The 24,316-nt window shown below is 41.6% G+C and overlaps 1 protein-coding gene across 4 annotated transcripts; it reads right to left on the reverse strand.

Moving 5' to 3' along the window:
- Positions 1-8,279: 8,279 nt before the first annotated feature.
- IDNK (IDNK gluconokinase) lies at positions 8,280-16,264 on the reverse strand. Of its 4 annotated transcripts, XM_048291768.1 has the most exons (5): positions 15,573-15,677; positions 15,390-15,420; positions 14,960-15,046; positions 11,255-11,298; positions 8,280-9,290 (listed from the first exon to the last, which is right to left on the reverse strand). In XM_048291768.1, exons 1-5 carry the CDS (start codon positions 15,611-15,613, stop codon positions 8,930-8,932), a joined length of 564 nt encoding a protein of 187 aa, XP_048147725.1. In that variant the 5' UTR covers positions 15,614-15,677; the 3' UTR covers positions 8,280-8,929. The 4 variants fall into 4 exon arrangements, with proteins under 4 accessions (XP_048147725.1, XP_048147723.1, XP_048147727.1 ...); XM_048291766.1 differs by lacking the exons at positions 14,960-15,046; positions 15,573-15,677 and adding an exon at positions 15,871-16,264 and having other exon boundaries at positions 11,255-11,293; XM_048291770.1 differs by lacking the exon at positions 15,390-15,420 and having other exon boundaries at positions 15,573-15,681.
- Positions 16,265-24,316: the final 8,052 nt, after the last annotated feature.

Here is a 24,316-nt window from a genome sequence, read left to right on the forward strand (position 1 = left end):
TGGCTGAGCACTTGCTGGTGAAGACTGAGGCAAAAAAGTCATGGAGTACCTCAGCGTAACCAGGTCTTCCATATCCCTTCTGAAAAGAGCCACGTTTTCCCTAGTCTTTTACTGCTAATGTACCTAAAGAAGATTTTTGTTACTCTTGGTGTTCTTGGCCAGATTTACTTCTGTCAGTGTTTTAGCTTTCCTCGCCATCTTCCTGGTTTCACCTTCTGCAACTTGGGCAGTGTGGCTGGAGCACTTGCCAGTGAAGGGAACAGCCTGAGCATCAGTCAGTGGGTGCTGAGCCACTGGGCACTGTGCATCATTTGTTTCTCTTGGGTTTTACTCCTCTCTCTCTTTCTCTCCCTCATTATACTAATAATAACAACAACAATTCCATTTCCTTGGCTGTTTGGACAATTTCTCTGTGTTTCTCCCAGGCTACCTTTCCCTGTTCCTGTGCTCTGTAAGCTACCTGTTTGTGTTTTAAATTTGTCCGGGGGCTCCTTGTTCATCCATCCAGGCCTCTGACATTCTTTTCTAATTTTCTCTTTGTTGGGATGCATTATTCTTGAGCCTCGAGGAAACAATCCTTGAATATCATCTAGTCCTCTACACTCAGGGCTCTGTCCCATGGTATTCTACCAAGGAGATCTCTAAGAGGCCAACTTCAGCTCTTCTGAAGTCCTTGTTTCTCACTCTCCTCGTTGCCCCGAGGATCTCAGTCTCTACTGTTTCATGGTCACTGCAGCCCAGCCTGCCTTTGGGCTCTACCTTTCCCACCAGCTCCTTGTTGCTGAGAAGGTCCAGCCTAGCACCTCTCCTCTTTGGCTCCTTTATCAGTTGGAGAGGGAAATTGTCATCAATGAACCTCCTGGAATACATGTGCTCTGCTGTCCCGTCCCTCCAGCAGGCTGTCACAACCTGGAAGTGGGTGTGATGGTTCTTGTAAATTCTTGTCTGTCTCAACAAAGTCCACCTGTCAGGGAGCTCTTACTGATTTATACAGTAGCCTTAACTCCAGCAGTTAGCCCACTATTTTAGCTGTAAAAATGTTGGCTAACAAGCTCTCAAACTTCTACAACAAACTTTTAAACTAGCTCCCAAATCTCACAATAAACTTCAGGTATTGAGTTAAGTGGTCAAATATGATTGCTGGGATAAAACAGGAGAGAATAGATGGAAAAGAGAGAAAGAGGAAGGTCAGTCATTAGATCCTGCGTTGGTCCTACTGCTGTGGATGGTCTGGATCTGGGGTCGACAGAGGGAGAGAGCACACTGGGGACCAATCCACTTCCTTTTATAATTTACCTGGTATATGCCTCTCATGTAAAATAGATTTTTTGGGTGCCATTCATGCTGTATTGTTCACATGTGCACAGTCAGTCTTTAGAGCCCTCCAGGAAATGAGTCAGAGAGAGTTAGGGGACTGTGGTGTCCTGGAGCCCCTTTCAGTGAGCTGTCTGGGACTTGACTGTTCTCTTGATGCAGGTGCACTAAGCATAAGTCTCAAGGCAGACAGAATTGCAGGCTTAACGACTGAAAAGGAAGTTGGCTCAGAACAACACTGACTGCCCCACCTCTGCAGGACCCTCTCAATCCAATCAAAACTTTCCTGTTGCAACAGAATGCTGGAGGCAAAACATACTTAAGGTGCCTATGCCTGGTTCTCCACATGGCTGTCGCAGTGGTTAGAATCCCCCATGAGGACCAGGGCTTGTGAATGTGAGGCTTTTCCTCTCTGTGGAGGGCTTCATTGGCTTGGTCTTCCTGTTCGGGTGGCCTGTAGCAGGCCTCCACTATAAAGTTACTTGGGCTTGCCATCCCTTTAATCCTCACCCATAAGCTCTAAGTTAGCTCCTTGTCCATTCCAGGTGGAGTTCCATGCACTCCAAATGGTCACTGACAGAGAGGTTGACACCTCTTCCTCATGCCCCATGCCTGTCCTTCCTGAAGAGACTGTATCCTTCCATTCCAACAGTCCAGTCATAGGAGTTGCCACCATGATGCCAGTAAGATCATAGACCTGCAGGCATGCATATGTCTCTCTATATTATTCCCTGTGCTGGATGTGTTAGCATAGAGGCATTTAAGTTGGGCCCCCAGTGAAAATTACTTTCTCTCTGGAGTGGCTGGAATCCCTTTGTGCTGGCCTCCAGGTGTTCTCCTGCTGACCTGCAATCCCTCTCCAGACTCTGGGTGTCTCTTGCTGGCTCTGGCACCTAACTGATAAAAACAGGATGGCAAGTCATCCCACACCTTATCACTATTAAATAGCATGATACCTCCCTCCTCCCAATCATGTCTTACTTAAAGCTGTATCAATGATTCCTGCTAACCCTTGACCAAAGACCCTCTTCTCCTTTTGAGAGAGGTGATACTTCCAATCCCATCTGATACCAGCAAGCATAGTGCTATCTTAGCCATCCCGTTGTCAAACAACCCAAAAATTTGGCAGTGACATGAGCCTCAGAGCCACATGTTAATGGACTGGATCCATCTGTTTCTTTCAGTCACTACCTGCACATGGATGTGTGCTGGTAGTGCACACATCATGTGGCCTTGATTCCCTCACCAGTTGTCCCAAGGCCTTGAAGTCTCTTGATGGCCGTTGGACTGGCTACATGTTGTGACTTCATCACCAGTCTCATGGAGGATCAGCAGTGGGTAGTAGTTTGAGCACTGTACCAGGCTAGGAAATTTCCTGGTGATGTCCTTAACCCTGACCCTAGGGCACAGCAGACTTCCTTGAGGGGAGTATCCTTCCAGCATATTGGATCTTCCATTCCCCTGAGAAGGGAACCATCTACCACTACAACCATTATTTTCTTACTCATAGAACTGATCTTGTTATGAGCTGTAGGTCTTCCTGGGCTTGATAACACCTCCGGTGGACAGGGACCTTCATCCTCATCAACTGTTTCACGACTTCCTTATCCGTAACTATTGTACAGAGGAGGCACCTAAAGGGAGGGTGAGATGGGCAAGGAGGCATCTTGCCTGTTGTCCCAAGCAAGGACTTGTCTCTGTTCATTGTTTCCTTCTGACCTTTAGCCTGGCAGAGGGAGGTTACAGGACCCTCTGATAAGAAAGGGTGGAGAGCACCCTTTAGTTTCTGTAGAATAATTTCTACTTTTTTACAGTTATTTTCACAGTGACTATTAGGATCCCTAAAGAAACTAATTCGACTTAAGTGTGCCTTTCTGGGACCTTGAGTTAAAAAAAGTTAAGATTCCCTCATCATTCAATAGGCAGATCTTTTTCAGAATACAGTCCATGACATCCAAAAAGTCTACTGTCAGATGGGAGGGCAAGGGTGATGTGGGGAAGAGAACAGTTCTTACCAAGACACTAAATAAATGAATCTAACTAGCACAAGTACTTTCTCAAGACAACATTCAGCTCACCTTTTGTAAGCATTTCAGTTGCATGTTACAAACTAAGAGGCACTAGATTTGAAGTAAAATTTCATTGCAATTCAGGAAGAGATGAAGTTTGACTTGAATTCTACGCTGAGCCTTCAGCTAAGCTTACCTCTTGAAGTAGAATCAGTATTTATCAGTAACTATTGTCAGCTAAAGTAACTTCCTGATAAGTAGTGGTAAAAACACTGAGCTGTTTTTTAATAGAAGTTTTAGTTTTGTTGAAAAACACAGCAAGCACAACAAGATTTATAGATAGGATAGACTTATTTCATCTGTGATGATGAAAGAAAACCCACATTTACTGATTTAAGAACATGTTACAATGTTTCTGTTTGTGCACCCCTCCCCACTTCCCCTCCTTGCCCCTTTATCCATCTTTCTTTAAAATTCTCTCCTCAGAGTTATCATCTACCTCTTCTTTCAGAAGGAATCTTAACTATAGGAGAATGGTTCACGAAGGATGTCTGGACTTCAGGCGGCTCTCTTGAAAGCTGTTTATTGCATAGGCGAAGTTACAGCATTTCAGGGAGTGGATATCCAGAGCCAGCCCTACAGCTGCCAGCTCCAGCTGTAGGCATACCTGAAGCCACTTTCTGTTTAAGTTACAAAGCATTTTATACTTTTCTTTGCAGAGTATCTTAATACATAACAACCCATCAGCACCATACACCATACCTTTACATTTGCCTATAGCCTATCACAGCTACTACTATTACCATATTACAGTCATTATTCTCCAATCACAAGAGTAAGTAAGTTACAATTTAAGCTTACAGTGGAAAATTTTCAGATCTCTCCTTGCTACATCGACATTTCTTGTTTGCCTGCAATAGCTCTTTTTGGTAAAAACATGTTTTCTATTTACTTATGCTCTTCTTGAGACTTATTTACTTGGTGAAAAACATGTCTTTGTTTTTAGTCACATACCTTTGTCCTAATCATAAAAATCTCCTTCCAACTCATCTCCAGCCTTTGCCTTCTCAGTTATTCAGTGGTCAGTGTTTCAGCAAAACATCTTTTATATCAGAACCTGCTTTAATTTCTATCTCATCCTCAGTTTCTACATTCAGAGATCTTTCTGCCAAGCCTACGTATTTGTGAAACTTTCTTACCAAACTTTCATCCTCTCCAGCATTAACTTTGATCACTTTGATAACTTGTATTTGAAATCTGCAGCTTGCATTTTGGACCAGAAGGGCATGTGTGCCTGAAACGTCATCTCTTCATTTTCCTGCTTTCTTCTTTTCCTCCACTGTGGACCAAGTGACCTGACAGGATTGTCTGCAAAACTGCCTTGCCTGATCATCAAATGACTGCTAGAAAAAATAACTGATGCCAAAACAAAAAAATCTAAACGTTATGGTAATGTGAACTGACAGATATAACTTAAAATGTGTGCATTCACTATTGGGAATATGACTGCAAGATGGCTAGTTTTGTAAAGGATGTGGTCTGCCTAATTCTCTTCTTGGTTCAGTGACTGCATGTACTGACTGGGCTGACCCTGGCTGGATGCCAGGCATCCACCAAAGCCGATGTATCCCTCCTTTCTGCAGCTGGACAGGGGAGACAAAATATAAAAAACAGTCCATGGGTTGAGATAAGGACTTGGAGAGATCACTCATCAAATACTGTCATGGGCATAACAAGCTGGAATTAGAGATATAAGTTGAATTTATTAGTGACAAAATCAGAGCAGGATAATGAGAAGTAAAAACAGACCTTAAAAACATCTTCCCCCCACTCCTCCTGCATTCCCAGCTCTACCTCCTACCCGCATCAGTGCAGGGAGACACCGAATGGGATTATGGTCAGTTCATCACAAGTTTCTGCTGCTGCTCAGGGAGAGGAGTCATTCCCCTGCTCCAGTGTGAGGTCCCTCCCACGGGAGACAGTTCTCCATGAACTTCTCCAACATGAGTCCATCTCATGGGCAACAGTTCTCCACAAACTGCTGCAATGTGGGTAACTGTTCATGGGGTGCAGTCCTCCAAGGACAGGCTGCTCCAGTGTGGGTCCCCTACAGGGTCCTACAGGAAACCTAATGCAACATGGACTCCTCTCTGCACAGGTGTGCACATCCCTGCCAGGACCTGCTCCAGCACAGGTTTCCCACGGGGTCACAGCCTCCTCTCAGGCAAGCACCTGCTCCAGTTTGGGTCTCTTCCATGTGCTGTAGGTGGATCTCTGCATCCCCATGGACCTGCTTGGGCTGCAGGGGCACAGCTGCCTCACCATGGGCTGCACCACGGGCAGCAGGGGAATCTTGGCTCCGGTGCATGAAGCACCAGCTCCCTCTCCTTCTCCACTGACCTTGATGCCTACAGAGTTGTTCCTCTCACGTTCTTACCCCTCTCTTCTCTGGCCGCATTACATCTGCGCAATCACTTTTTTCCCCCCCTTCATAATCTGTTATCACAGGAGTGTTACCACCATTTCTGATTGGCCCAGTGTTTGCCAGCAGCACATCCGTCTTGGAGCCAGCTGAGACTGGTTCTACAGGGCGTGGAGGAAGCTTCCAGCAGCTTCTTACAGAAGCTACCCCTGTAGCCCTCACCCCCACTACCACAACCTGGCCACACAAAGCAAATATACTGTATAATAAAATAAATATTATTAATAAAAAAAAATAACCATCTCAATTTACAGTTGAGGTGGCAAGCAGCTAGTCTGTTCCTTTGCCTGTAGAAATAACTTGTGCAGTTTGGAATAGATAGCATTTCATTTTTCCTCATTTTAGCATTGAAAAATGCTTATGCTGTAGTAGGTACAGTATTTACACAGCATGTTACTAACTGTGCTTAGGACAAATTCTTGAGGATGTACAGTGCACGTACCTTGCATAGAAAATTTGTGCTTAGAGACAGAGAAAGCAATTTCTAACTCCAGGTGTTTCCCCCTCAGTTTTTGCTGCATTTGCTAAATATATTTCAAAATACACACAGAGCACTTGCATCCAGATAACTTGTGCTAAATATTAATAGCCTGCCCAACAAACCTGAATTTGACATCCCTAGAATAGTAGTGTTAGTTTAAAAACAACAACAACAACAAAACCGAAGAACAAACCCTCTCAACAAAAAACCCAAATGAAACCAAAATGAAGTAAATGAAATGTTGTAGGATTGTGTTTGGGCGGGGATTGTTCTGCTACCTTTTTCTTCCACTGCACACATGCACAGCCTGATTAGAATCTGACAGTAGTTTTATGTGCTTAGTATTTGGATAATTTACATATTAATCTATTAATTTGTCATGCATGGGATATAAGTGAACAGAAGTAATGCTTTGTCTTTTGGAATAGCAGGTAACAGATGACTGATTAAGTTGACAACAACCTTCTTCGCAGTATCTTTTAAGTAAAAGCAAAATGCAAATATATTAAAAGGGTAAGGAAATACTCCCAACATAGAAGCAAAGAGTGAGAAATACCCTGCCCTAATTTGAAGAAGCATGAACTGCCTGTAAGTATGAACATGCTACTTTGTTTAGAAGCCTTCCAAAACCCAAGCTGCTTACATAAAATTTTCTAAAAGAGAATGTTTTTTAACTGTTGAGTACAATTTTCTGTTGGTGAAGCCACTTTGTGAGCATCCTATAAATGCTGACAAGCAGATCTGAAAATCAGTCTGGCCTTCTCAGAACTCACACTTTAAAATGTCCCTTTAAATTATTTAAAGGTCTGATCCTGTGTGTGACAGGATGCAACTGCTGTAGAGTGTCTTGGTCTGACTTTATTGTGTGTGAAAGAAGTAAACATAAATCTGTATTTAATAATGGGTACATTAGTCAACTGTTTGTAAAATGGTGTATTGGAAAAGATGAAGACCTCATTAACAGCAGAGGTGCCACAATAGGGTGCTGTCTCTATGATTTTCATAGCTACTGAATTTGTACAGGTCACTTGGTCTGAAGGGGTCTCTGAAATTTGGGGGTGTTAAGAAGCAGACAGACATCCCTGTCTCTTGCAGTTAACTTTGCCTCTGTGTCTTAAACTTGCACCCTGGCTCTTGGAACAAACAGGCTCTGAGGTGAGAGAACCCTGTATTGTACAGCAGCAGACTAAAACTGGTAACTGCCTGCCATTCTCCCTTCACATCACAAATAAACAGGAAAAGACCACTTTTGGGTAGGTTAATGCCTAAAATCTCCACTCTGTGTCTAAAAATTGCTGCTTTCAGTAAGCTAATGCCTATTTATTGCACTAATTTAAGCACAGTAGTTTGTCTAGTAAACCATAAAGCCCTTACTATTTTCATACATAGTGAGAACCATGACTAATGTTTTTCAACTTCTTACCCGGGTAGAAATTACCTTAAAGATGCTTACAAACATGAGGTGTTCTTCTACAGGAGTTCATCCATCATCCCAGGAATAAAAAAAAATTGCATAACACACTAAAAATAATCCATGTAGGACAGCACATGGAGGTGTCTCCATTCAGACAAGACTCAAATCTTTCTTACAGAAACTATCTGAAGTTTTCATACCACTAAGCTGAAAAGGCATGTCTGTGTAACATGACATGAAGTACTTTTTGAAAAACACCTTGGCAGTAAAAAAGGACTTTATCCTCAAATTCTGTGAGCTGGATGACTGATTGGATATTTGGAATTTTCTTCTCAACTTCATCAAAAAAGATGAGAAAAATATGTATTAGGAATAGTTTGAGCAAAAGCTTTAAAGCAGTTGTATAGACATGCACTGAGGTGCCCACCAGCAATGGGAAGCGAAGGAGAATATCCAACTGCAAACGAGTAAGCCTTCAAAAAGAAGGAAATGTCTATCAACCTTGCATTCAGTACCTTAAATCACTGGTTGACTCACACTTGAACACAATGTGTACGCTTTGTACATGAAAGCTCTAAGTTCAGAGCCAGAATGATGCTTTATTTCTAAAACTTTCCATTCAATCAAGTTTTGTATATTGCATCACCACCACTACCTTTCTTTTCACACATTTTTCAGCTTGGTGGTCAATGCATACAGTAAGAGTTCAGAAAAGTTCTTATGAAGTCATCAGTGCTCTGATGAGGTCAACAAGGACACAAACACAGAACTTGACGACAATCTGGCAGTGAGATGGGGTAGTGTCAGATACGGAACTTCATCATGTATATTTCTGCCTCTTCTAGAAAAATGATATTGTTTTTAACAAAGCTGTAGATTATTTAACCTTGTAGTAGCAGACGTGCCCATCTCAATGTTGGACAGGGTACATATTAAAATTAAGAAAATAAATTATTCTGTGTGACCCTTGGCAGGATTTTCAAAAGCAGGCTCTTACTAAAATGAGAATTTTAACTTCATAGAGTGAAGGGTTTAAAAAGTTAACAGTTTTTGCAAATTACATCTTATATGTCTTTTACAGAGCCATGATAAAAAAAAACAGAGTAGTAAACCAGCTCTTAAAAATAAGTTGGTTTGATTTAATAATCAATTAATCAATTTAATAATTAAAATCCTGTCTCATAGCCTTGATATCCTTCGGGGAATTTCTATATGTGTCATTCAGAAAATCACTCCAGCAAAACCTCACCCCGAAGAATGGCACTCTCAATCTCTAGCACTATTTCAGGGAGAGATTTTTCTAGACTGAAAGTAATGAAGTTTTCTGGTGCACTAGGTGGCTCCAGAGTATCAAACTGAGACTTGAGAAGTTCAGGTGGCATAAAATGACCTCTCCGCTTCTCCAGGCGGCCAGCAATGATGTCCTTAGGTCCATCCAAATGAACAAAGAGGATCTTCAGTGCTGCGTTTTCTCCTGGTTGCTGTGGCTGGTTGCTTTCAGTTGCAGATGCTCCACTAATTAACACACGCCTGTACATCTTCTTCAGTGCAGAACAGGCCAGAATTGTATCTTGTCTAGATGCATCTTCTCTATGAAAAAGAAAAAAAAAGCAAAAGTCTTTACATATTTACATGTGGTATAACAAAAATGGCTTGTTACTTCTGCTGAACAAGGTAGACAAGCCCTAGCTCCTCAAGAACGATAGCCATGGGAGTAGTGGCATTTTGACAGTGGTGTGTGAGTAATTTTGACAGGAGTTTGAAACCAAATTTCTAATCCAGGTAAAGATATGATTTGAAAGTGAGGTCAGGCTAGCTAACCTCCTGGTAAAATCTCAGTCTTAGGGACCTTGTATACTAGCCACCATTCTTTCCTAAATTAAATTCAATTCTAGCACAAGGAAGTGTCAAGATCATTTCCTTAATTGCTGAGAACAGGAACTAAATATCCATAGAAACACCTATCCATTATCTATAAAATTACTATACTATTCTCTCTAAAGGTAAGTGGCTGATAAACAGTACAGACCACTGTTCTTAAATACTCCATATTTTCAATACCTGTTGTCACTGTCTCAGATTTAACTGTAATATTTTGTTTCCTGAAACTCATTGGCAGCACTGCATTTATGCTTACTTCAGATTAAACAAGAGATTGCAGGTCAGTGAATGCTTTGCACATGTATTTTCTGCTGACAAGCTTTCTTAAAATAAAGCATTTAACTTTGGATGTGCTTGTTCCACCAAAAAGCAAATCCAGAATTAGTTGTCTCTATGAAGAGTAAGTAAAATTCCTGCCTAAGAAAATATATTCTGTAATAAAATTAAAATCAGGTATAAACCTATCTATATAAACCTATTCAATGATAAAAATCATACTATGGTCATCAGACTTTGGTTCAAAGGGAAGTAAAAACTTTTAATACCTATCATTACCACCCAGGTAGGTCAGTGACAGCCTCAGCTACTAATAAGTACTGATAATTAAACACTGGCATTAGGCTCTTTTAAAGTATAGTTTTATAAAGTTTCCAGAGCTGGGCAGTGGCATTGGGCTATCACATAACATAAAGCAATGGATCCAGCAGATAATCCAGTCAAATTTCTCAATGAATTAACCTGTGCTCCAATGAGGTATGCTCACCTAATGTGCACAAGCAAGTGTAAAGCCTGGCTGAACGGTCCCTTCCCTCCCAACCTTTTTCCTCATTTGGAACATGCTCCAGTCCCTTCATCATTGTTGTATGCTCTCTAGTATGTCCGTGCCTCTCATAATGAGGAGCCCAGAACTGACACAGCACCTGAAGTGTGGCTCACCAGTGCAAAAGGAAAGGGGAAGGATCACCTCCTTTGACCTGCTGGCAATACTTGGTCTAATATAGCCCAGGATTTTGCTGGCCCGCCTTGCCAGAAGAGCACATTGCTGGCATATGTCCAGCTTGAGTTGTCCACCACAGCTCCCTCAGGCCCTTTGCTGCTGCTTTCTAGCTGAGTGCCCCTCAGTGTCCATACTAGTGCTTGGGGTTGTTCCTTCCCAGGGGCAGGATTTTGCACTTTCTAAAAGGTTCCTACCAATCTGCTTCTACAGCCTTTCAAGGTACCTCTCCATCAGTTACTCCTCCCATTTTGGGGTCATCTGCAAATTAGCAGAGTACACTCAAGCAAATTCAAACTGTGTCAAACGAACTTGGCACTGTATCTTATTCAAAATAACAGTATTTTATCCTACTGTTATTATTGGTGTATTTTGTGGTTACGTTCTTTGTAAGTAGCTAATGTCAGGTTTATTAATAAACTGGATCCTTGAAATTATTTTTACACAGATAGTAGAAAAACAACCATCATTGCAACAAATTCCCACTTTATTTCTCAGGGATTAGCTCACCATCAGCAATTATTATGACAGTTTAGATTAGTAAAAATAGAATGACTTTACTACTTGCAGTATTTCTTTACACTACCACATACTTTTCTACTTTGCAATGCAACAGGGAAAAATACTTTTGGTACTTCTGTCTTCAGCTAAAAATTTTTAAAACTCCATATTCTCTTACCTCCTTAGTATGTCATGCAATGCACAAAGCCAAGGAATCCTGTCCTAGAAATAAAACAAGTTAGTTAAAAATTCTTTAGAAATTAATTTGAAACTATTGCTTCTAGCATCTCAGATATTTAACTAGAGGTAAAAATTAGCGTTAAACTGTACAGCAAGTTCAGTTTTGAATCTCTTTCTTCCTCTATAGATTTGCAACCACTGCCTGAAGGCTACTAAGAAGTGCTAGTCGTATTACGAATAAGATGCTTTTAGTGGAATAGTACTTTTTATATTACACGTACCTACAAGTATATGAAGGAAGTAATATGTATGCAGATGTAGCATGCACCTTGTAAACCTCTGAAGCACAGTTAGCTTATCTCGCTTCTATTACACTATTCAAATGTACAGCTTGAGTTATTAATTCTTTTCCCTTATATAGTGTCATACACACCCCTCCATCCCTGTTTTGGATCCAAGTTGAAGGTTTCAGGAACAGACAGATCTAAATTAGTTATCTGCAGTAATTATGTCAGTAGCAATCACAAATAAATGTAACCATAGCCACAATTTCTCAAAACTTTTGCCCATTACTTAGGCAAACACAATGTGATTAATCAGATGCTTATTTAATCTGAAATTTTAAGCTGCTGCAAACTTTTGTCATGCCTAATGAGCACTAAACAACTGCTCCCATTTAATCTTTCAGTGCTGTTACTGCTGGGTGAGCACAACAAATTATAACATGGACAAATAAATGCAACAATTTATTGTTACTGTCATTACAGAATATATTACCCTTGGTATTCAAGAAGGCCGTCACAATTTTGCACCTCTCAGTTTTCAGAAGAGATGCTTTCCTCTTGCTGAGCACCACGCACCAGTGATTTAGTCTTTCAAGTGTACAACGCTGCTACAGACAACATACAGGCTTCCAACCACTAGTGAAAGATACAAGTTTTTAACCAGAATCTAGAATATTTTTTTCAATCTAAACTAGCTAAGGACTTGTCCCAAAATATTTGAAGGACTAAAAAGAAAAAGTGGAAGCCTTGCAAAAAAAAGAAGAAAAAAAAGTAGGAGCTTTGCAAGATTTTTCTATTACAGCTAAATCCTTAAAGTCTTTTTCAAAAGATCCCGTTACTGCCTCTTGCCCTGTTTCTAAGCTTGGTATGTTTTTAGATTGATTACATCTGTTCACCAGCATTGTTTAGTTTATATACTTCATTTAAAAGTCTTTATCTACATTTATAAGTGCATATTTCTCTAGAAGCAGTAGACATGAACTTTTTAAATTCTTCCTGGTTCTTTACAGGAAAAGTGGCTTTAACTGTAAACCCACTGTCCTAATTGATGGCAAATGGAAAAATCTTTTTTTTCAAGCTGTACCATTAAGCTATTAGTACTTCAAGCATTGCCAGTCCATGGGATTATCCTGCTCCGCTCTGCACTGGGGCAGCCTCACCTCGAGTGCCATATGCAGTTTTGGGCACCACAATATAAGAATATAAATATATTGGAGCGCATCCAAAGGAGGCCAATGAAGATGCTGAGGGACCTTGAGGGGAAGGCCTATGAGGAGTGGCTGAGGTCACTTGTTTTGTTCAGACTGCAGGAGACTGAGGACAGACCTTGCTGCAGTTACAACTTCCTCATAAGGGAAGGAGGAGGAGCAGACACTGATCTCTTCTCTGCGGTAACCAGTGACAGAACCCAAGGAAAAGGCCTGAAGTTGTGTCAGGGGAGGTTTAGGTTGAGTATTAGAAAAAGGTTCTTCACCCAGAGGGTGGTTGGGCACTGGAACAGGCTCCTGAGGGAAGTGGTCACAGCACCAGCCTGACAGAGTTCCAAAGTTGTTTGGGCAGCACTCTCAGGCACATGCTGCAATTCAGAATCATAGAATCACTGGGCTTGGAAAAGACCTTCAAGGTCATCAAGTCCAACTTTTGAGTGAATACCACCATGATAGTTAAACCATAGCATTAAGTGTCTACTTGGGGTTTTTTTAATACTTCTAGAGATGGTGACTCCACCACTTTTCTGAGCAGCCAGTTCCAAAGCTTAGCCACTCTTTCAGTGATGAAACTTTTCCTAACATCCAACTTGAACCTCCCCTGGCACAACCTGAGACCATTTTCCCTTGTCCTAATCCTTATTACCTGGGAGAAGAGTCTGACTCCCATCTCAGCACAACCTCCTTTCTGGTAATTGTAGAGACTGATAAGGTCTCCCCTGAGCCTCCTTTTCTCCAGGGTAAAAACACCCCCAACTCTCTCAGCCACTCCTCACAGACTTGTGTTCCAGACGCTTCAACAGCCTTGTTGCCCCTCTCTGGACATGCTCCAGCACCTCAATGTCCCTCCTGAATTAAGGGGCCCAGCACTGAGCCCAGCATTCGAGGTGCAGCCTCACCAGTGCTGACTACAGAGGGACAATGACTGTCCTGGTCTTGCTGGCCACACTACTGCTGATACAGGCTAGGATGCCATCGGCTTTCTTGGCCATCTGAGCTTGTGCTGGTTCATGTTCAGCTGCTGCCAACCAGCACTCCCATGCCCTTTTCTGATGGGCAGCTTTCAGCTTTTCTGCCCCAAGCCTGTAGTCCTGCCTGGGGCTGTTGTGACCCAAGGACAGGACCTGACATTCCACCTTGTTGAAATTTATGTGATTGGCCTCAGCCCATTGATCCAGCCTGTCCAGATCCCTCTGCAGAGCCGTCCCACCCTACAGCATATCAACACTTCCATCCAAACTGGTGTCACCTACAGACTTACTGAAAGCAGTCAATCCCCTCCATATCATCAATAAAGATGTTAACCAGGATTGGCTGTGACGCTGATCCCTGGGGAATATACCAGTGACCAAAAATCAACTGTTGCTCCATTCACCAACACCCTCTGGGCCTGACCATCCACACAGTGAACAGTGCACTCATCCTAGACATGGGAAGCCAGTTTCTCAAGGAGGATGCTTTGGGAAATGGCATCAAAGGCTTTACTAAAGTCCAGGAAGACGACATCCACAGCCTTGCCCTCATCCATTAGGTAGTTCACCTGAATGTAGAAGGAGGTCAGGTTGTGCAAGCAGGACCTGCCTTTCCCAAACCCCTGCTGGTTGGGCCTGATGCCCTGGTTGTCCTGCATATGCCATGTGATGGTACTCAATCTGTTCCATAACCTTCTGTGACACTGAAGCCAGATTTACAGGCCTGCAGCTCCCTGGATCCTCTTTCCAATCCCTTCCTGTAGATGGGCATCACATTGGCCAACCTCCAGTCATCTGGGACCTCCCAAGTTAACCAGGTGCGGTGATAAATGATGAAAAGTGGTTTGAGAGAAGGGTAACAAATTGTTTGAGTTTTCTTGTGCAGGGCCATGTGATGGATTCTGTGGTTCTTGTGGGTCCTTTCCAACTCAGGATATTCTAAAATTCTATGGTTCTAATCCAAAACTGCAACTCTGTGTGTGGAGTGTAGAGGGGGAGATTTCTCACAAATCCTGAAACCACAGCATACCCCTTGTGAACTGCCAAGCATCCAATAAACTACTTTTATACGCAGAGCCTTTTTTGACACAAGAAGCCTCCCTCACCTTGCCAAATGCAGACCTATGTTTACAGTCAAACTAGTCTACGCAATAAACCACAATCTACTTTAACAAGAGCTGCATGAAGTTACAGAGATAAATGTGTGGACAACAATTCTTTCAGGGCTTATTCAAGGTACCTCATCAGTGAGTGGTATCCCTTCTGCCATTTTCTTTCTGTTCTCTAGAGGATGATAATCATCTGCATCGTAGAATTTCCATCCCAACTAAGAAAAAAATAAATTAATTATGGATCGTTCAGCTAGATCAGGTGACGTAACAATGATTTCAGAATTTACAAAGGCGACACCTAAGAAATTACAGGCTTCTTGCACCACAGTATGAATCACCGTTTATGCCATGATGATTAGCAAAACAGTACTAGGGCAGCTTGATAACAACAACAGCTGTTGCATCACGGCACTGAGCCGAAGTCGGTGCAGGCGACACTGCGCCAGGCAAACCCGGCTCGGGAGACCAGCAGCCCGGTCGAAGGCCGTCGGCCCGGCGCAAGGAGGTGCCTACCCGCCCCGGCACGCCTCCGAGGCGGCGGCCCCCACACGCTCCTACCTTAGCTGCGAGCCGCGACCCCACCGTGGTCCTGCGGGGAAGCACAAAGGGCCGGTTACGCACCCGCACCCCACCGCATCCGCACCCGCACCGCACCCGCACCGCCGGGCTCCGGCACCGCCGAGCCCCCGCCCGGGCACCGCCGCAGCGCCGCCGCTGCTCCGCCCCCCGCCCGCTACCTACTTCCCTGAGCCGCTGACGCCCATCACCACCAGCAGCACCATGGCGGCCCGGCGCGCTCTGCCGCTGCCCTTCTGCCCCTCTGCCCTCCTGCGCCGCCGCCCCGGCCCGCCCCCGGCCCTGGCCGCGGGAGGGGGGTGCGAGCCCGCTCCGGCCCCAGCGCCGCCGTGCGGGAAGCGGCCAAAGCGCCTCGTCCTGCCCCGACGCTGCCGTCATCCGCTCCCCGTCTATGGGAACCCGGGACACCCGTGTCCTATCTCTCGCTCCTTTTCCCCGCAGTCGGTCCTTGTGCTGAAGTTACCTGATCTTCTCCCAAACCCTCTTTGTCTCAGGCTTTTCAGTCTGGTCGGGCGTTTCTCTCCCACCGGGTCCGTCCTAGCACGGTATTCGCCATGTGCAGCCTCAGCAACACACGCAGTAATTTCTGCAGTGCGTGTTGAGGTCTGCATTGATGCTCGTTGAAGTCTGTACTACCCTTTGGTGATAAAGGCCTGCCTTTAAAATTTAATTAAGGCATCAGCCATGCCGGGGCTAACTTCGTTTTAGTATTTCTTAAAGCATTGTTCCGGTCATACTTTTAAATCACTGAATTACTGGGTGGGTAAGCCTGGGAAGGACCACCGATGGGGTCATCTAGTCCAATACACCGGCTCAAGCAGGACCCCCTGGAGCACGTTAGGATTCTGCCCAGGCAGGTTTTGAGTATCTCCGGTGAGGGAGACTCCAAAACCTCTCTGGGCAGCCTGCTCCAGCGCTCGGTCACCTTCACAGTAAGGAAGTGCTTCCTGATGATCGAGTGGAACTTCCTTTGTTTCAGTTTCTACCCATTGCCTCTTGTCCTATTGCTCGGCATCACCGAGCAGAGCCTGGCTCCACCCTCTGACACCCTCCCTTCAGATACTGATAGGCATTGATGAGATCCCCTCTCAGTTGTCTCCTCTCGAGGCTGAACAGGCCCAGCTCCCTCAGCCTTTCGCCATAAGAGAGATGATCTAGTCCCTCAGTCATCTTTGTAGCCCTTTGCTGGATCTGCTCCAGGAGCTCCATGTCTGTTTTGCTCTGTGAAGCCTAGAACTGGACATGGCACTCCAGATATGGCTTCGCCAGGGCTGAGAAGAGGGGCAGGATTGTGGAAAATTGTGGAAATGCTCTTAGATACCAAGTATTCTTGCTATTATTATCTACATATATCTGACCTAGCAACATTTTTAAAGCTCTGCAAGGATCAAATGCGGTGATGCTGCCGACCAGCGCTGAAGTTTTCCTGTGCAACGGAGAAGCATCAGCTGCGCCTGTGAGAGCTGCTCCACCCGGTGGCTTCAGGAGGGCATGATGTGTGCCCCCTTCATATTTTTTACGTCAATCAAACCTTGGAATAAATTCTCAGAAAGTACATTAAGTACCCCAGTCTGCATGAAATTTTAGTCCCTTTGCATGGCACTTCAAATAACATTATGAATTATATATGTGTCATCTATTTATTTATTTATTTATTTAAATTGTTGTCTGTCTCTTACCATTTAATTGCCATCTGGAACTGCCTGTATTTCATATACCTATTAAGAAATTCTTAACAAAGCCCAGAACCTTCAAAGTTATTAGGCTATTACTGAAACAGGCCAGTTCTCAGATTACTAACAGACTAAAGTGATTTCTTTAAGGTGCCCTGTGACTGGACAGATATTTTGCTGTAATAGCTGTATTATTGTGCTAAAGTAATTGAATTTGCATGCATCTTTTCCATTTGTTGGCTTATTAATTGTGAGACAGGGAAAAAATGCTTCATTTGGATGAGAGTTCTTGGGAGATCCAAAATAACAGGCTCAAAAATACTAGTGGTCACTTTGACCCTGGACACATCAGAGTTGCTAATCCCATTCCCAGAATTAGGACTTTTAATTGCTCTGTCACAACAATTCCCGAGATTTTGCCAACTTGAAGAGCAACTGACTAGCCTGCCTACAGTGCACACCCAATGGCTTTTGTTGTAACCAGCTTAAACAAGCTTCTCTATTTGGTACCTTCTTTTTCACAATTCATACCCTCACATTTTGAAGAAGAGCCATGTTAGACTGGTGTGATGTTATCTGATAGCTGTTTTATGTCCTTGTTTGTGCAGGAAGTCTTGCCAGGAGTTCTCTTTTACTCAAACCCAGGATAACAAAACATGAGCATGTGCTGGCAGAGTTTGCATGCACTGTACGGCAGCAGTCCGCTCTGCAGATGCTGCTCCAGGGAGGAGAAAAAGATTTGGAGAAAGCTGATTGAATTGTACAAACACAAGAGCCTATAGGCAATGTGAAGAAGGCAATTACATTCAGACTTCCTGCTTGTGTGGCTCATATGATTTGTGCAGATATAATTCATGTTAGTAGTCAACTGGAGAGATGACTGGATAAAACTCAGCCAAATGGTTGACTTAACAGCATCAGATGGTGTATGCTTCAGTTAAGCACTTAAGATGTCCTTAATTATGTTGTAGATCCAATAAAATATGTGGATCCTTTTCATGTGAGTTGAGTGAGAATTTCCCTTTCAGTCTGTTCTAGTCACAGGACTATTAAATATTTTTACACTTATTATTTCTTTAATAATATGGAAGAGTTTCTTATTAGTCTTCATCATTTAATGATGTATGTACATCTTAGGAAATTTGTCCTGATGCTTCTTCTTTGAAGATCATTTTCTGGAGGTGGCATGGCTACCTTCTTCCTATAATTTAAATTTATTTTCATTTCTAATGTTGTCAGAATGTAGAACTTGATTCTGAATCTCTGATGTGGTTACATAAAAAATCTTCTATGGTTTCATGAATTCCAGAGTACATTCACATAGCTGAAAAAGGAGACAATGGAATGTAAACATCTTCTGATGTTCTATTTATTATATTTATTAATAGGTTAAATTAAAATATAATGACGAAGGATGAACATTCTAGAATTAAAAGCCAAAAACCTCAAGAATATCTACCAGAAAACCCATCAAGTACTTCTCAGCCCCTAAAGAATTTTCCAGACACTGTATCTTTAAATACTTTTAAAAATGGCTTTTGGTATATTTTATGGCTATTAGGAGTATTTTCAGTGTCTTTCTGAGCCTTTCTGGTCTGACTAATTGACTAATATTGAATTTATGGAATTCAGTAAAGCTTCATTTTCTACTTAAATTAGCTGCCTAATTTTAGAGAAGGGTAAAATGAAATATGAATGAGAGAATTTCACTTTCCTGGAGTTATTTCTGTTTGCCTTTACTTTATCTATCTCCTTCCCATGGATACTAGGAAATGTCTTTGTATTCAGAATATTGCCAAATTCAAAGTAGAAAAAACCATTCCCATGGTAATTCCTAATGGAATCTTATGACAATGTAATGGTGAACTACTGTAAAACTGCACAGGCCTCTTAAAGCTTACCAGGAATATCCATCATCATGGACATCTGCTTCTAATAAAGGAGAGGGCTCAGATACATTGAGAGATCTCAGCTTCCTGAATCTTAAGGGGAGTAAGACTCTTTTTCAAGCATTCAAGGCCCAAATTTATGGAGTCATTTAGGGGTTCAAATCAAATCCTGAATACGCATTGATAGTAAGTACAAGGCAGAGAGTGTTAATACAATGTGTTCACTCTGAGGAGAGTAGCTGAAATAAGCTGTACTGCAGTGTTCTGTTGGTCACACTTAGTCCTCATTGTGAAGTGAATAATCATCTAATTGCAGCTGTGTTGATTGAAACTTTGCCAACAGTTTTCAGAATTTGTTTTATGCTATGCAAAATCAGTCAATACATTGTCTGAAGTCCTTTTTGAGGAGAATTTAGTGCCTAAGGGCTTTCTGCACCCGACAGGATTTGTCAGTACTGAAAAAAAAATAATCAATTTGATAAATGAGTCAAACGTTGAGACATTTGGGATCAGTAAATCAAATTAAATCTGTTAAATGTTTTAAAAATCACATTAAGTATTTGGATATATTACCTCATCCCATTTTTTTTATACTGAAGCTCAGAGCCTTAGGGTATGGTGTTCATGAAATAAAGAAGGGGTGTTGTAAATAACTCTTCTTATTTTTCCAGTTTGCAGTACGAACACAAACAAACAAACAAAAAAAAAAAATAGGTAAGAGGGAATGAGAGTGGCTTTTCTTTGTTGCTTGTAAGTGACACAAGTATGTTCTCAGTTTGATTGCCAAGCTGAAGGAATGACAAAATCATCTGAGCCTAGTTACAGGCAAAAGAGGAATGCAATACTTCATACCATACTACAACCTGAACATGTTTTAGTTCACGAATTTCCATACAAGGAAGCCTAAGAAAAAAATTATCTAAAGTTTAAATACACATAGCTCTAAACACAGAAGTTATTGTTAAATGATTTAAATTTTCCTAACAACAGCAAAGGAAATACTATGATATGCTTATACTAATGGCCAGCTGATTGACTTTCAGTAAAATTAATGTAGGTAAGAAACGGAAAATTAGTTGGGTTTTTACGTGGTTGTTCCTTAGGTTTTGAATAAAGTTCTATGGACTTTATTCTATCAATGTAATCCTAGTTAAATCTTTCAATACCAACTCCAGATTTGCGCAAGAGTCTTACCAAATTTAATTGTGTATAAGAATTGAACTTATGTTTTACCACATAAAAATTTCATCATGGGATGTGATCAAAATCAGTGGATTAACCTAAATAATCCAGAGAACTTCTCAACAAAGCAAAGGTTGTCTGAAACCTTGAGTTCATAAAATAACATTTTTTTTATCTACCAGGTTGAGAGTGTAAAAAAATGTGAACATTACAGTAGTTTCAATCCAGAGTAACAAGTAGAGCTGCAGGAGTGATTCAAAAGTGACAGTGAGAGGCAAGGGGTAATGTCTGACACTTGGAGCACAGTCAGGACAATACATGGATTTTTCTGCCTGGGTGTGGAAGGCTGCTGGCAGAAGTAGTACACAGCTACTGCTTGCAGGACACAGTCACGTGCAGTCTGGAGTAATTTGAGTGTTACTGCAGGGACAGACTGAAGATAAAGAAGACGACAGAGTTACAGAAAGACTCTTTTCTTTTGTTTAGTCTCCAAAAAGAAATCAGGCATAGCTGAAGAGAACATCTAGGAGAGGTATACTGTTTCTATTCCAGTCCATGTTAGAATAAAAATTGCTTCTCCAGGAGTATTCTGTTTGTTACTTTAAAAGATTCTGGCCTCCACTGGAAGTACAGGTTTTGCAACAGATTTATTGTTTTATCTTCTCATCTTGTATCTGTCTCATAAGACCCACAATGTAAAAGTTATGCAGTCTATATTTCAACATCACTTACAATGCCAACAGTATGCACTGATGTAGAACCAATAATTTTGGAAGCACTCAAAGCATTAGTAAGATGGAGCCACTTGCTAGCTCTGGAAAGTGCAGGGAGAAAATGTATCTTAAAATGCTGCTTCTACAAGGAAGTAATAAGATTACTCTTTCTAAGCAGTTACTATTGAAGGCTTTTGAAGTATGCTTTGTCAGCGTCTCTGGTGTATTTTTTCCATGTAGCTAGTCCACATCTCTTCCCTGGTAGCCAAGCCTCCATTTTGCAATCACTTACAAGCATACTTAGCTCTTACACCACAGAGCCTCCCATGTGCAAGGAAGTTCAACAACAAAGATAATTGCAACTTCTAATCCTGTCCATACTAGCTTTGACATAATTAAAAGAGCCAGACCAATAAAAAGCAACAGTCCTTACAGTAATTTGGAAAAGAATTAATGACAAAACCCAGAAGCTATAAAGAGAGCTGTATCAGAAACTGAATATTGTTGCATATTATTATTATTAAAAAATCATGGTGCTAATTACTTTAATAACAGACTTTGGATACAGATTAGACGCTGAAAAGACGAAGAAACTTGAAATACATGTTGTATATCACACACGTTTTTCCTGTAATACTTATTTTATTCACAAAATGGACTAGGAACCTTACATAATTGTGCAAAGCAGAAGTTTTATTTTGCTGGACTTTACCTTGATTCGTGCAAATTAGACATGGTGTAAAATATGATTCCTGGCTGGAAAAGCGCTTTAAACACATTTGAAGTTAGACAACTACCACTGCAGACAAATGATGTAAAATTCAAATCACATGACAGGAGTTTTAAAAGTCAGAATAACCTCAAAAGAAGAAAAGGAACTATAAACCCAGCCAAAACTGGTCCATGTGCTTGGAGCTCTTTCAAAGTGCATGTGCAGCAGCCATGGAAATGGCAAGAGAATTCTGTCCATGAGCATCCAAATTCCATGCAGTAACAAGAAGGGTATAAAAGGATACACAGAAAGGTGTGTGGTGGGGACTATTTCTCTGCGCACTCCTTGAGCAGGGCTTTTGGAATACTGAGAGCTCTTCAAAGCCCAGCTCTGAATATTTTGCTGGACTGGCCACCAGGTAACTGATGCTAATGTAGTTTTTATGTATTTTATGATGACTGCGGTTTGTACAGTAATGATCAAATTTAATCCTACCTGCAATAATAATGTTGAAAAAATGTGGTTGTTTGTTGTAACATTAGACTGTGTTTGAATTGGAGTCTTACTAAACATTTATTTAGACAAATTCTGTAACAGGAAGAACTCTTCAAGCTATAGGTAGGCAATATCTCTTTTCTCCAATTATCAACACTGCCTGTAAATATATCTCTACCTACTTAAAGAATGAACTTTTTTGTTGGTCAGATTGCTATATTCTTTGTCTATGCACAAATACAGTCAGGAGAACAGAGCTCTGATTTGCAGCTTGAACAGGAGACAGAGAGTACCTTTTTTTTACATTACCAAATCATTGGTGTGGTAATTTTTTTTAAAATTCATTGTAGGCTGAAGAGCTATATGGATGTGGCAGCCAACTCTGCATTCAGCATGAGACAATCAGGTTCTCCTAGGTACTGAATTAAATGTATACATCTAAAATCCCTGGATGTGTGACATGCAAAACCTGTAAATCTTTCAGCAGTGGTAGCTGCAGGGTTTCCCTGGGGCTGTTAACAAGCCTGTAAGAGTACTGCATGGATTGTGTGAAAGCAGCTAGAGAGAATCCAGAGTGAAAGAAGTTTTTGGGAACAAACTTGGTCCTCAGAGAAGAGACACTTCTTGTAGATTCAGCATGGGAAACTGAGAGAGTACACTGCCTGCTGTAGTTTTCCAGAGAATGATGTTAGAATCACTAGATTAGAATTAGGTTAGAATAACTGGCTATATATTCCCTGAAAAGAGAAGAGTGTACCAAAGAAACATTTTGATTCTACTCATAAGAAAATCTTGGCAAGTCCCAGGAACTGGTGAATCGCAGTAATCATTTCACTGACTTTGTACACGCCAAACCAAAGGCTGGAAGATGACATTTGCCTTTGTGGTAGTTGTACGGTATAGATTAAAATCAGTGTAAAGTTTGCTCCCATCAGCAAATTTCAGATGTGGTATTGTGCAATCCAACTTAACTCAGACAAATGCTGATTGGAATTTGAGCTTCCAGATGACATCTGCAGGAAATTTGCTGAGAAGTTTGTACAGTAAATTCAACCTGTCTTTCTCTGCTGAAGGGGAGTTCTGTAATGTTCTTCCCATACTTTGTTCTGAATCTTCATAGAGATTGCTGAACCGAAGCAGTGGGAGAAACTACCTACTTCTGACTTACCTCTTCTCCCTGTGTGAGCCGTGGTTGGGGTGCACGAGTGCACCCAAGGAATGTGGAGGCCAACAGGACCAGGCTGCGATACAGCCCTGCAGATTTCAATGACACTTCAGGTCTTTTTTACCGGCACACTTGTGGCCAAATGTATCACTGATAACCCTGCATTTTCTAGTGGATTTTAGGGAGTGACATCTCCCTTTGGAATACAGGCATGAAAATCCTTAGTCTTTTTATACTGCTGTCAAATAATGCAGTATTTTTTGTATCTTGTTGCTTTCTCAATCATGCGGAAAAGATGGTTTTGTACTGATTTTGTAATGTAAAAGAAAGTAGAAACCCTGTGTGATTTCAAGTTTCACTTTCTGACTCAACTCTGCCCCCAATGAATAGTAGAACTTTTGCTATTTAAATATCTTTCTTTGTAATTTATGTATGTTTTAATACTCTTAAGGTTTTTAGATACTTGCATTAATATTTTATATACAGTTTTCAAGTTACCGGTGTAATATTTACATGTGAGAAACCTTTTTCAGGATGCAAACCCCCTGCTTTATTTTGACAATTTTTTTTAAATAAAGTGATTTTTTTAAAATGACTACTTAAGATTGAAACAAAAGAGATCCCATATGTGTGGAATCTCCTGTTTGTTTTCATGTTTTGCCTGCCTCATGGTATGCCCAGCCCTTCAATTACGTCACTACTAATTTCAGCTTGGTTACTGGATATATTTTACAATTATACAGTGTGTGTCTCAAAGATAATCCCCTTGAAGATAACAAAGCATATGGTAAAAAATTGTGGCCTTGGTATGAGCAATTTTTTGCCTTGTGAACCAGGTCCTTCAGAGGTCATTCAAACTCTCTGCTGTGTAACAGGATCTCTGGGATACCTAGGAAGCCAACTTTCCTGTGGACTTTATGCCTTTGTGAGCAAAACTCACACTTTCCTGACTACAGGAACCTACTCCCTGAACTACTGATTCATTGCTAGCTCAACCCCCACCTCCCACTCCTTAGGATACGTTCTGGAGGAGCCTAATGCCCAGATCATCTGTCTTCAGATGAAATATTTTAGTGTTGG

This window comes from Corvus hawaiiensis, chromosome Z (assembly GCF_020740725.1).
Source record: "Corvus hawaiiensis isolate bCorHaw1 chromosome Z, bCorHaw1.pri.cur, whole genome shotgun sequence".
NCBI lineage: Eukaryota > Metazoa > Chordata > Aves > Passeriformes > Corvidae > Corvus > Corvus hawaiiensis.